At 37.0% G+C, this 14,193-nt stretch overlaps 1 protein-coding gene across 1 annotated transcript in view; it reads right to left on the reverse strand.

Annotated features, from left to right (window-relative positions):
• Positions 1-12,093: 12,093 nt before the first annotated feature.
• Positions 12,094-14,193, reverse strand: part of ZNF800 (zinc finger protein 800) — a 10,868-nt gene continuing 8,768 nt past the window's right edge. The window contains exon 4 of the mRNA XM_010076761.1: positions 12,094-13,859. Coding sequence (XP_010075063.1) covers positions 12,094-13,859 — 1,766 coding nt within the window. The remainder of the gene's footprint in view (positions 13,860-14,193) is intronic.

Genomic DNA, 14,193 nt, shown 5'->3' on the forward strand with positions numbered 1-14,193 from the left:
GAATGCCGCAGGGCGGGAATTACCCTGTTCCTCTCACATGTGCTTAGTATAAAGTTCAAACAAACGCACCAGCCTCAAGTGCTTTCATGAGTCTTACCATCGTTACCTTGTTACTCTGCTGAATTTTATTTATTTATTCATTTATTTTTGATCCAGAGATAAGAAGCTGCAGCTCCACAGGCAGCAAGCCCATTCAGAGCAGGAGAAACCAGGATTTCCTCATGATTTGAATTTAGTTACGTGATACCATTCACAGGCTTAGAACAAGTTAATGACTATGGAGTAAACAATTCAAGGACACCAAAGCTCAACTGAAAAAGAAACACCACCACCCCCCCCCCCAAAAAAAAAAAAAAAAACAAACACAAAAAAAACTAAGAGAAAAATAAGAACTTAATTTCTGATTCAGGCACACAGAAATAGTCAGAAAAATAGGGCTGGACAGGGCCTAAAGATCTCAAGCCATTTAGTAGGTGCTTAGTGCAGGGAGAGAAATATTACTCCTGACAACTGTTTCTCTGATGCATTTTTAAAGGCATAAATATAAGAAGATCCCCATTGTTCCTGCCTGGATCTCTCTTTGCTCTGCCTTGCCTTTTTGAAAATCACCTTCAAGGAGGCTCCATAACCAAATTTTAAACTCCCATGTTTGAATTACCTCACTCTCCAGAAAAACACTGACCCAATGCTATCAAATGCCAGGTGGTTTCAAAACAGCTTTCAAAACAGGCAAAAAAAAAAAAAAATCCTACTTACAATGAAACAAGTGTTTAGAAAAGCTATAATAATAAGCAGATAGAGAATAATTCAGCATAACTCAACCACAGCCAAACAGTAAAATGTTAAAAAGTGGACTGGGGACTACCCAGCTGAGTAAGAAGACAACCACCTCACTACTCACTGGAAACAGAAAAACAACAGCAAGGAGCTTACACAAGGGAAGAGCTTTTTTAATGAAAGAATAAGATAACTGTCCTGTAGCCGTGCTACTGTAGCTATATCTACAGAGTTAGTTTTGCCCTTTCCTCCTTTAAGAGAAGCCCCCCAAAGCCTGTTCAAAACAATTCTCCTACCTTTAGATTACAATGCCCTGTGTTACACTGCTATAGGCATTAGAAACCAGTCTACTGAGATGAGGAAACTAGCTCCAAGATACAAGAATATGTTGCTCTGCATTTCAAGATATGGAAGTATCTTAGTCTGTTAGTCTGCTTTTGAAGCCAAGAATGCTAATCCTCTTTGCTTGCCATTTCCTGTCACTGTGGGTCAGTCCGTGGCTGTGCATCCATTCACCAAGAGTTTCAAAGGTATCCTCCATGCATCTCAGTACACATTTTCCCAAGAGGAAATTTATTTTTGAAAAGACCTCTCACTCAAAACGAACTGAGTATCTGACTTTGCATTGATGCAATCACTTAGTTGTCTTAACATTTACAGAGAGATAAGACAAGGAAAACAAACATCTTATCTTTGCATCCTGATAAGATGACTAGTAAACTAAAAGACAGATCACTGAAAACAATTCTTCAAAGTGGAATATGTCCAGTATCACCTTGAATAGCAAAAAAGCAAATTCTAAAGTTAGAATAATGAAATAACGATAATTAAACTGGAACTCAGAAGAGCAACAGCCAGATGGTACAATTTATGAGATGTTTGCATGCTGTTACACTGCAAAAACTATGGTTTGCACAAATGGAACTGATCCCAGCCTGAGCTTCTAGACATTACTGACATTTAAGAAAACAGTACCTTAAATCTTTTAAGTGTAGAAGATGATTTTCATAATGCCTAATTTGTTACTAGTTCCAAGCATGTTTCCTACGTACTTTCTACACCAGCTGCAAGCATGTTCACTTAGAGGAATCTGCAATATCAAATGGCTGTCTTCAGTTTCTAGGAATAGCATGGCAGCCAAAACTTTTTGAAATATGTTTATGCATCTACCCGAAGCATTCAGTGTTCTGAAATCATTAACACAATATACTTAAAATGGATAAATCACCTTGACAAGACCCAGACACTTAGTCAAGTGTAAAAAAGAGCCAACCTTTTAATTAAGAAAAAACCCCATTTTCTCAAAACAACAACAAAAATTCCAAACCCACCAACAACAAAAAACCCCAAAGAAACAAACCCACAAAATGCTTACAATGTTCCCAAGATGCCCTCAGTCATGGACTGTAGGAAGAGTATGTTAAACTCTTGAAGACTCAAGTCAGAACAGTCTACCTTGGCACTAATCTCACGCAAATGATGGGACCACAGAGAGCATACGCTTACTGTCTTATCTTGATAACAACACGCCACAAGAGGTGAGGCTCTTCCCTCAGAAGGGCATTTACAGGAGTCATAGGTTTACCAGAGGTACTTCTAGCTTTGGCTATCAAGAGGAGAGCGGAGTGTAGTCAGTGCATATCACAGAAGATGCCCCTCACAGGCAGGTGTCTGCTTTGCTATCAACCTCCAAATAGTTCTCCATGATAGCTCTGTCCTCAAGCAGTAAGGACATAGGTAATATATAGGCTACACAAGAAAAAAAAAATTAAAAAATTACACTGAATTACCATGGGACAACATCTGCCACTGCCCTGGGCAAGTAGAAGCAAGGACGAGGATACTTCCACTGCTTCTTCCCTAAGGATAACCGAGCAGTGGGAGATGCCTCCAGGTTGATGGACAAACAGGTGGGAAGGACAGAGCCTGTCATAACACTAGAACATTTCTAAGAGCAGCAAGAGACTTGCAGCAAAATGAACATCTAAATTCATGGTGGAGAAGAGTCTTTGACAAGCCTCAGGAGAGACAGCAGGCAGTTGGTGTAAACTAGAAAGACACCAAAAGTTAGCTCATACTAGAAAGAATAACACTGACACGCAAGGATGGCAGAAGGGGCTTAATTTTTCAATGGTTTTTACATTTGAACTGGCAGATTCTTTTCTGACACAAAGTAGTATTCCTCTAATATTTTGTGTTCTAATAGCATCCATATTTCATATGCTGGAAGGCTGCTGTTATAGCCATTTAAAAGAAAATGTGGGACAGTTTCACCTCAAGGCTCTGGTCAACTCAACCCCATCATTTAAAGATGGATGTATATCCCTCAGCCTTGCTCTCTAAATTCTCACCAAGTAGCTCATCAACATTCTCTCAATTTTCTAATTTTTATACTTAAGTGCTACATATGCACAATTCCATGTCAGCATACAAAAAAGATCATCCTTACTTACACGTCAACACTTACATCCTCATCCATTCTCTAGTTCTACATGCACAAAAGAAAATATTATTAAATAGCACAGAAGAGTCTACCATATGCAAATATTCTTTAAGGAGCAAGTGTCCATATTTACCTACTGAGATTTAATAAAAAAGAACAAAGCTACCCACAATCTGTTCAGTTCTGAGCAAGGTCAACAGAGGTGTGCAACTATTTTTCCTCATTTATACTGACGGGAACAAGTACACTGAGCCAGCATAGACACCTGATCTTAAACTCTGTGAACCCAGGCACCACCTAACCTACTACTAGTTTGACACCATGCAGAGAAATCTTTCGACTAATTTGGAAAGCTGTTCCCACTTTTACATCTGAGAGAAATTATTGATCTCCAATTACCTGCCAATATAATAAATGTATTTTTGATGGAAAATGCAGCTTTACACATTTAGAGGATGGAATGTATCCATTTTAGGCTTTTTCATTCTTAGGTAGATATGCTTCTTCAAAGAGAGAGTGACACTGTTACAAAGAAAATTGATTACTGTTTTCGACATCCGTATCTGTTTTAAGGCTAAGCCGCAACTGACCTGCCTTACTACAAGACAGTGACTTTAAACCATCTTATTCCTCCTTTTGTTTACCACAGAAAGTCAGAAACTGAGATGAACTGAAAAACAACATCCTGGAGAATAAAACATCTGAGCAAGGGAGGAAAAAAATTGTAAGAGGATATGCACACAAGACATCCTGCTAAGACACCATCCATCATGTTTGAAAAGTTGTGGCAGTCCAGTGAAGTTCCCACTGACTGGAAAACCAGAAACATAACCCCCATTTTTAAAAAGGGAAATAAGGAAGACCTGGGACAAGACAGTCAGTCTCACCTCTGTGGCAGGCAAGATCATGGAGCAGATCCTCATGGAAAATAAGGAGGTGATTGGTGACAGCCAACATGGCTTCACTAAGGGAAAATCGTGCCTGACAAATTTGGTGGCCTTCTATGATGGGATTACAGCATTGGTGGATAAGGGAAGAGCAACTGATGATGTACCTGGACTTGTGCAAAGCCTTTGACACTGTCCCATATGACAACCTTGTCTCTAAATTGGAGACACATGGATTTGATGGCTGGACCACTCAGTGGATATGGCGGGACCACTCAGTGGATCCCCCCCCCGCCCCAGCTCTATGTGGGTGCTGCAGCAAACATTGCTGACACAAAACACAAGAACATTGCTGTACACATTGTATGGAAACCTAGCTAGAAGGCACTTTGCTTGTGGTTTGTGATTTGCTTTTGGATCACAGGTGTAATTGTGTATAGGTAAAGTAACTCCATAAAGCTGCTTTCAGGACAGAACTAGTTGAGGATCTCACTAGTGCACTGACATTCTCCCAGCCAGGGATGCTTGACATTGAAAACCCCTTAACTGCAATTATGAGTGTTATCTGTATTATTGTTGTTCTCACTACTATTAGGTATGTAAGTGTCTTAATCCATATTTGAATAAGTTTAGCTCTGCTAGATCTAATCTAAAAATATTAGTGAATATCTAGATACTTATTATAGCACACATTTATTGGTAATCCAGATGTTTGATTGGTTTAATTCTCTACCTATTGGGGCCCAGCAGGCACTTTTCCTTTATCTTTGATTTTTAAACATTGTTCTGTTTACATGGGCCTGGTACTGTACATATAGCCATGTTAAGCAGTTGGGCACAAGTAGAGAGGTCAAGGAGAGGAAACTGGGTATTATTCTAGCCCAGATCCATACTCAACAGCCTGAACCTTTACCAAAGCATGACCCCTCAGAGTAGTCAGGTTATGACAACCAGCAGGTTGAGGGAGGTGATTCTCCCCCTCTGCTCTGCTCTTGTGAGACCCCACATGGCGTACTGCATCCAGCTCTGGAGTCCTCAGCACAGGACGGACACGGTCCAGAGAGGGCCACAAAGATGATCAGAGTGCTGAAGCACCTCCCATATGAGGACAGGCTGAGAGAGCTGGGGTTGCTTAGCCTAGAGAACGCTCCAGGGAGACCTTCAAGAAGCCTTCCAGTACCTAAAGGGGGCCTTACAGGAGACATGGGGAGGGATTCTTTATCAGTGCAGTGATAGGACAAGGGGTAAGGATTTTAAGCTGAAAGAGGGTAGATTTAGATTAGATTTTAGGAAGAAATTTTTTACTGTGAGAGTGGTGAGGCACTGGAACAGGTTGCCCAGAGAAGCTGTGGATGCCCCATCCCTGGAGGTGTTCAAGGCCAGGCTGGATGAGGCTTTGAGCAACCTGGTCTAGTGGAAGGTGTCCCTGCCCATGGCACGGGGGTTGGGACTAGATGATCTTTAAATCCCATTCCAACCCAAACCATTCTATGATTCTATGGCAGCATTGCTCCTGGCAATGCAGTGAAACAGTTCACAGTTTAATCTGTTTTGAAGAAAAATGTATTTGGTCTATGTGCAATCAAAGGCTCAGGCTATCTTCATTTCCCACAAATCCTCCAAAGTCAATGATGCTGTTTCCTCATTTGAGGCGTTGTTCCAAGTGTACAACACATCTATTAAGATTACCAATACCTTGCCAAGCCCCAAAGGGATCAATGAACCCCAACAATCCAAACTTCTCAAATTACATTCCACTTTGTGTCTACTTTAAGATTGTAACTGGGAAACAAGCTCTGCAAGCTCCCTGCGAAAGCAAACTAAAACATATTCCACATCATCCACTTCCCCTCTGCTCCCTTTTTCAAGATGGGTGGAGAACCTTTATACCCTGACAGCAGTTGTCCTTTAAAGTCTCATTAGTACAAACACCAGGTGTTCTCCACTGATACAATCATTGGGGTCCCACCCCTACTAACTTGAAACCAACCTAAATTGGCCCTTCCCCATTATACTCACAATTGGCTTTATGTCAATAACCCCTACTCCCTTCCTCCAAAGATCTTCACTCTCAAAATCCGCTTCCAATACACTTACTCTCCTACCCTATTAAAGCAACAGCTGACTACTTGTATGGCAGTAATGACATTAGAAAACAGAGACAAGTTGTTCACTATTGACTTCGAACACCAAAATTAAAATCCTCATTCATATAATATTACTAGTTCAATATCTAAATCCTGCAGCATAAATATTTCACAATAGGACAGTATCTCCAGGTGATTCTGAAGGCTGTACAAACAACCTGTAGCCACCAAATGAATAGGTGCAGCCAGTGACATCTTGTTATTTCTGAATGATTCAAGCATATAAAATATTGGTATTCAAAACCAATGTAAACAAGTCAAATAGTGGGAAAGAGAGAGGGAATAGATGTGTATAGTATCAGAAAGAGAAACAGTACCACATCAGTTGATTGTAACTCTTCAGTATAAAAGAATAAATTACTACTCAAATCTGTACTTTTTCCTTAAGTGTATCATTAAGCAAATTAAAGCTTTGCCCTGACAGAAAAACTGAGCCAATACAAGTTACAAATCAAACTAAATCCTCATTATGAACACTGATTTTTAATAAGATTAAGAAAAACTCCACAATTCCTTATGCTTCCAAATTCAAACCACAACTTATTAGAGTCCTCCTGAGAAAAAAACTCTCATATCAAGAATGGTTTACGTTTGTAGAAGTGACCCTCACTGGTGAAGCTACCTCGCTGTTGCAGGACAGTGCATGCTGCTTGGCACATTTTTAAAAGTCAAGTTACTGATTCAAGGAGGAGCATGAACTGAGTGTCACATAAGCTTTGTTAGGTGGCAAAGTCTGTTTGGTTTATTTATTCTCACAGCAAGTCCCTTTATCAATCTCTTAGGAATAATTTCCCCTCTGTTTAATAAAGCAATGTTTTTTCCCTCCACAAAACAGATCAAGACAATCAGATGATTCACCAGTGTCCCAAAAGACTTGCTTTTACAGTTAATATCCAACACCTTGGATATCTGAATATCCAACTTTATTTCTTCTCTACCCCTTAGGCCTGAACCAACATACTGGTCTACTTTTACAGTTTACCAATTGTTGTATTTCCCTATTCATCAAAAAGGGAATGATGCAAAATATCTACCCACAGTTCTTACAGCCATCAGTCAAAACTAATCTCTTGTTTTCGAGCACTTCAGGCACTTGACAAGTAACACAAATCCTCACAATAGCTTTAAGTTCATCCCAGAAAAATCCAATCAAAAAACAAATGGTGAGAATGACCATCAACTATGTAAGCTACAATTTTCTTTAATTCTCCTATAAAACTGAGGGGGCCAAACACTATAACGATTTTAAGCCCTGGAATCTAACATTCCAGACAGAAAAAACAAGTAAAACACAAAAATAGAAAGCATGCCAAAATTAAACGCAAAAGAGTAAAACCAAGAAGACCAAACACCCTCAGCTAAGATATGATTAACTAATGAGAAGGTGGTTTTGAGACAGAAGCCAGCACTTCCTTAGACTGGGAACTTCAGCAATTTTGATGCCTCCAGTATCAGTGAGTTTCACTTGTTTATGCAAGATTTCACATCAACTTCACATTAAAGATAGCCCCTCAGAGCCTCAGCATTAGAAGGTACGTATCACTTTAAAAAAAAAAAAAATTCATTCTTGGTGTTACAAGACAGGCTTCCATACAGAATGCTTAGATCATCCTCAGTTTTTTGTAAGGTCTCTCACATCCATTCTGAATAAAAATCTCTTTAATAAGACTCAACCTTAACTCTGAAAGCCCAGTAAAGAATTTGCATTTGTCCTTGGCTAGCCCAAGCAAAATGAGCCAAACCAACGTGCCTTATCAACAAAAGAATGCATTTCAATTAAAAACTCATATCCAGATGCACTGATGCCCAACCTTGCAGATAAGTGCCCACATGGATCTTGACTATATTCAAACATCTATTACAAATATTCAGGATTTGTCAAAAAAATACGTATTGTGTGAATTAATGGCAATAACTAGCAAACGTTCTCTCATCAAATTTTTGTTTCCTCCTTCAAGATGGCTGCACAGAAACTCAAACAAAAAAAAAAAAACCACTAAATTGAACAAGTCCTTCATAATCAATATCACTTATTTTCATTTTTAGAAAAAGAGAAAACAAAACTATTCCACAAGTCAGAAAGGAGACTTGTTCTTCAGAAGAGCTACCCAGTAGATTTAACCTCATAGGAAGATTTAAAAAAAATAACCCAGTTGTGGCAATTGCTAATTATTAAGACACATCTTCAAGAAAGAATATGCTACTCAAAACTTTGAGTAGAATAAAATGATTTTGTAGCTCTGTTTATCTACATGGATGCAGAACTGGAGATCCTTTAGCAGAAAGCTTACCTTTGAAACAGGAGTAACTTCACCTTCATGTATTTCAAGATGCAGACTGCACACTTACCGAGAATAGACAGCAGAAACCACAAGAATTAGCTATCACTACACCTGCATTTTAATTTCCTAATCTCAATCCACAGGCATTCAGGAACATCAGTTAAAATGCATTTACATAAATAGGTTGATGTCTTCCTTTACAAAAGAATAAACAATGATTATGGCAGCTCTTTTCTTATATTACAACTGTAAGAAGAAGTAACATTGGATGGCAACCAACATTATTTGCAATGCAAAACTAGGTAACCCTATTTTCTTATTAAAAAAAATAATGCATAGACTATCTCCTTCAATATCAATACTCACTTTGTTTTAAAAGGATCATAAAAACAAGCTTTGCTCAGTTAAGTAAGAGATACCTTTACAAGGCATAAAAAGCCAGTAACGACAGTGCTCTTCTAAAAATATAGCAAGGGTTAACCTTCAGTGTGGAGAAGTGTTCACTCCACAAGTGCAAAATTTTTAATAACCAAAAAAACATTTATTACAACAGAATATTACAAACAACTAGTTTCAGTGATCAAAGAGTAAAATTTTACAAAAGTCAAAATATTGTCATTTCCAATAGGTATTCCAGGTTACAAACACGACATTTTTTCGTTTATGCACACTTAAAAGTGATTTCCAGTCTGCTTTATTTTCCACCAAATAGAGTATTTATCCACTAAAACATGTACATTCAATATAGAACATTTTGAGCAACAGCTACAGTCCAGTTTCCATTCACAGTATTTCAGTGCAATGCACTAATAGGCCAAATAGTTCTCTATCCATAAAAGTATTTTTACTCCTGATCTTGTGATCAACATTTTTAGATATATTTTATACAAAAAGTATATATGAACACAAGGCACCTCCCTAAGTAAGGGAGTGAACCTATATAAAAACATTGTATTTCTTCTGATGTACAGTACCTTCCAAAATGTAGCAATTTGACACAAATCACTAAACAAAATATTTTCTAAAAAGTAAAAAAAAGAACCCAAAACAAAACAGAACAGAAAACCCAAACCACTGACGCATGAAACCTGCCAAAAATTTCATAATGGTAGGCATGCAACTTTTACTACAATCTCAATTAAAAGGTTAAAAAAAGGGATCTACAACATTTTCCAAATTATACAACGTCAAGTGCTACCTACAGTGGTCATTGATGATTTTGAGAGAAAAAACATTTTGAGTTTCTCCCATACTATCCTCCCTTTTTAATATTTAATGAAATAAGCTAACATTATAAGTGGTTGTGCACAGATTGTCTGTCTATAATATATCAGCAAATATTCACTACCTTCATATTAACATTAGTGTGTTGATCTTTCAAAAAATAAACTGAAAAAATAAACTGCAACTATCATTAAAGTGCTTGTGTATAATTTCTTTTTTTAAAAAAAAAAAGAATAGAGGAATGTGGATATTCTTGTAAACTTCCTAGATGTTTACAAAGTTGTCCTATGTATCACATACGGAAGCAAAATGGAGATCTTTGAAGCAACGTCAGTACAGTGAAATTCAGAATGTCCCAGAACTGGGAGATTAGTCAATATGAACAAACTGATGTTTGGCAAATACTAAAAATTAGTACAATTCAGCCAATATACTCTACATTGTTTTCTCTTATACATTCATTTGTAATAAATTTGAAACAGTATATAACACAACATTTGCCAAAGTAGGCTATCACAAAAAAGTTAGAGCTGTTCATCAATTAACACTACTAGGGAGGACCAGTATGCATGATGAGCTCTCTGAAGATGACTTCCTAAATGAGGAACAAAAATCTTCTTCCATAGCTGCTGTTCATTAACTTGCCTCTGTACTTTTTCTAACTGCAGAAAGTTCATTCTATACTCTGTCAAATCTCAGCTGCATAGAGACAACTGCTAATTTAGAAGCACACGTGCATTTCAACTGCTTCATTTTTTTGGCAGTAGCCACTGTCCTACAGTCAGAATGGTTATAAATTTAGTAAGAAAACAACACCTTATGAAAATATTTCCTCTTTATATTACCATTATCAAGATATTAGCCGTTCCAACAACAAACTAAAGTCTTTTTCATTCAAATGAACTCCAAACTTTCTGAACATCACTTGAACCTATCTGAGGAGAAATGGGAATAAATTAATACTTTGAGTTTACCCATATAATTCTGTTTTAAATTACACAACATAAATAACTTCTAAGGCTAAATTTTTAATTCTTGATCAAAATGCAGAAATCACTCCTCCTCTTAAATTCAGCACAATTCAGGGTCCAGCTCAGTTCATTTTTAAAGTTCTGTCCCACTTAGACAGGATTTGTTACAAAGTCACAAAAGCACCAGATTACAATTTAACATAACTGGATGGGAATTCACTACAAAAAGCTGAACACAAACCAAATTACCTCCTGGGAAACAGCATGTCAGAGTTGAAATATAGAACAAGGCACATATACTTGGTTTTCTTTTCACCAAATATGCTAGAAAGGTAATTCTGAATTATGAATGTTAAAAACTCTTATAGGTATCACTAATGTCTCCCTTCATTATAATTTTTTGTACAATCCCCCAACCTTCAGGCATCAGTCGGTCACTCTGATATACAAACTGATTGCACACATATGTTATTTCCTTCTTTAAAAGGTCCTTTTAAAAATAAGCCATCTTTAAGACGAAGACCATAGAAAACTGAGAATTTATGAATACAACCCCTCCAAATGTCAAAAAAGTCCCAGAGTACCATATAAGCAGAAGTTTGGAAAATTCTTGTCAAGATTTCTACTCAAATTTAGGCTTGAAACAAAAATTCTTGAAGACCTGGAACACTTTTAAAAGTAAATGAACAGAAGTCTCCAAACCCGTGCTTATTTTAAAAAGCATTAGAAGAATCAAATCCTACATTACATTATTTTAAAGGTGTTTGCAGGCACCTAACTCATACTGATTTTAAATCAAAGCAATTAAGTATCCAAATTACACTCCAAAAAACTGCTCTATGTCCTTTTGTTGACAGGGCATAGGCAATACACATTAAAAGTAAAAAAATAAAAAAAATAAAACAACGCACACATGACAATTCCAATAAATTCATAGAGATTTTTTCTGTCAACAGCTTTTACTGTAGTACCTTCAGTACTTCTTCAACTGGGTCACAGAGAAGTTAATTAGCAGGTTAAGTTATTCAAACCAAAGTAGTTAATTTTTAAAAATTACTATTTTAGAAATGTTGCATATTAGCTTGATTACAACAGATGCCTTAATAAAATTTAAAGAGTTGACTCAGTACAGTTTTATCTATATTCTATTTGAACTTCCTACAATGACACATTTCAAAATTAACTCTTTTCCAAAACCAAAATTTAATAAACAAATTTGACATCTACCTTAGTATTTAAGACACTAAACCATAAAATCTATGGAAAAATATGTTTTCAGCAATAAATCAGCAACAGCAAATGAAAGGTAGCATTTTTGTTTTGTTTCTTAAAAAAAACAAAAAAACACCACACTATTTTTCCTCACCAGACAACAGCTTTAGATCTTGTACTTCTGCCTTTGGTTTTATTTTCTTCAGGTGAATGAGATACATTTGCTTTGTGGGTTTTCTTATGATGTTCTAGAAAAGCTTTTCTGGCAAACGCTTTCCCACATTTATTGCATCGGTGCAGAGAAAAGTTTTTTGTTACTTTTACTTCAATGCCAACATCAGCTCCTTCATACTTTTTATTGGGAGAATCAGAGGTGACATCCTGTTTTGAAACAATCTGTTTTGTTTCATCCCTCTGAGGGCCTCTTTTTGTCACCTTATTTAGAACAAGATCAATTGGCTTTTTTATTGCTCTAATTTCTAAACTTGCAGTTATTTTCCCAAGGTAGCGTGGTGACTTCTTATGAACTACAGTTATATGTCTTATCACATCACGTTTGCGACGTGTTTCATAAGAGCAGAGTGGACACCTGTAGTATTTTACATAAATGTTATTTCCATCTGTGTGTAATTCAATGTGTTTTGTCAAGTTCTGTTTAGAAGTAAATTGGCGTTTACAGAGTTTACAGTAAAGCTGCTTGAAGTCAAAGCCAGCTGAAAGTTTTGGCTTCCTGGTTTTTTGCTGGCCACCTGCAGCAGATGCATTCGTTGATTTACAGGTTGATTTAGTGGTTGATTTACAGGTTGATTTAGTGGTTGATTTAGAAGTTGATTTAGGGTTTTCAGAGTCCGGTTTAACTTTATTTTTCTGTGCTGACGGTATGCTCTTTTTCTCGTTTGAATGATTTGTTCCCTTTAATTCATTCTGTGGAGAAAGGGCAATGGAAGGGGGTGAAGGTTCTACAGAATCTGCTGGTTCAACTTTCAGTTTTATTTCTGTGCCATTGGCAGTATTGTTGGGTCCTTTTTCTCTCTTAGAGTTCTTTCCAGAAAGAGTTATCTTGTGAACAATTTGCATGTGCCTTTTCAGCATTACTTGTGAACTATATTTTCTCTTACACAGAAGGCATTTGCATGCAGTTAAATTGTATTCAGCCTTTGAAGACGACTTTTGTTTTCGGGTCTTAGAAGATATTTTAGCAGAAACTGTATCCAAGAACAAAGGTTGCCCAGGCTTTGTAGCTATATCAGGAGTAATGGAATCCCTTCTTAATCCTCTATGAACTTCATCAAAATGCCTCCTTACATTGGCTTTTGTAGCAAATGATTTATAACATACAGGACAACTTCTACCTAAAGTTACAAGAACATTCTTATTTCGTCCTTTTGCGGAGCACTGATTTGGTTTCTTTTTTGTTTCTATGTATTTCTTTAGCTCTTCCATCTTTTTTTTGTGTACCTTTCGAATGTGCCGGCGTACACTGCGTCTGGAATGAAATTCTTTCCTACAAAGGCAACATATCAACTGGTGACCAAAATCAGAATTGTCCAGAGAGTCCAACTCAGGATTTACTGATGGAGGCTGTTCTTCAGGAGTAGGTATCACCTTGTTTGTAACGGGATCAGCAGGAGGTACTTCTACAGTCTCCCCAGCTGGGATTGGGGCTGGAGCTGAAACAGTCTTGGTTTGCTCAGTGCTGGGTTCCTGTATCTGTACTGGAGCTTGATCGGGGGTATTACTACTGTCTGTGTTCTCATCTGGGCTATCAGTCCTTGATACATACTGAAATACAGCATTCTGATTAGTTTCTATAGGTTCTAATTTAATTACATATTCCTGCTTATCTACCCTTGGATAGATTGCTTCCAGGAGGTCATTTATGGCTTGACTCTGTTTATCATTTATATCTGGGAGGTCTGTGAAAAGAAGCAAAGGTATTTTTTATAATTTGATAATTTCAAATTATTTAAATTTCAAAGTATCTTTTAACCACTGTGTCAATTTGGTCATCAAATCTGCACAAATCCTGTATCTGTACTATTTTTCTGACCATTTATACTTAGAAGCTTTGAGTAGTCATTTTTATCACATCAGTACAAGTGATTTTTTTTTTTTTAAAGCCAAACTTGGAAGTACATCCTTCTAGTGTGCTAATGTGAAAGCCACCTAAACTAAAAATTAGTTTGCCTGGAATTAAACTCTTCTTTAAAAATCTATCAATTGCAAAAATAATGGCATACAACTGAGCTT

Source organism: Pterocles gutturalis, unplaced genomic scaffold, assembly GCF_000699245.1.
Source record: "Pterocles gutturalis isolate BGI_N339 unplaced genomic scaffold, ASM69924v1 scaffold2633, whole genome shotgun sequence".
In the NCBI taxonomy this organism is placed as follows: domain Eukaryota; kingdom Metazoa; phylum Chordata; class Aves; order Pterocliformes; family Pteroclidae; genus Pterocles; species Pterocles gutturalis.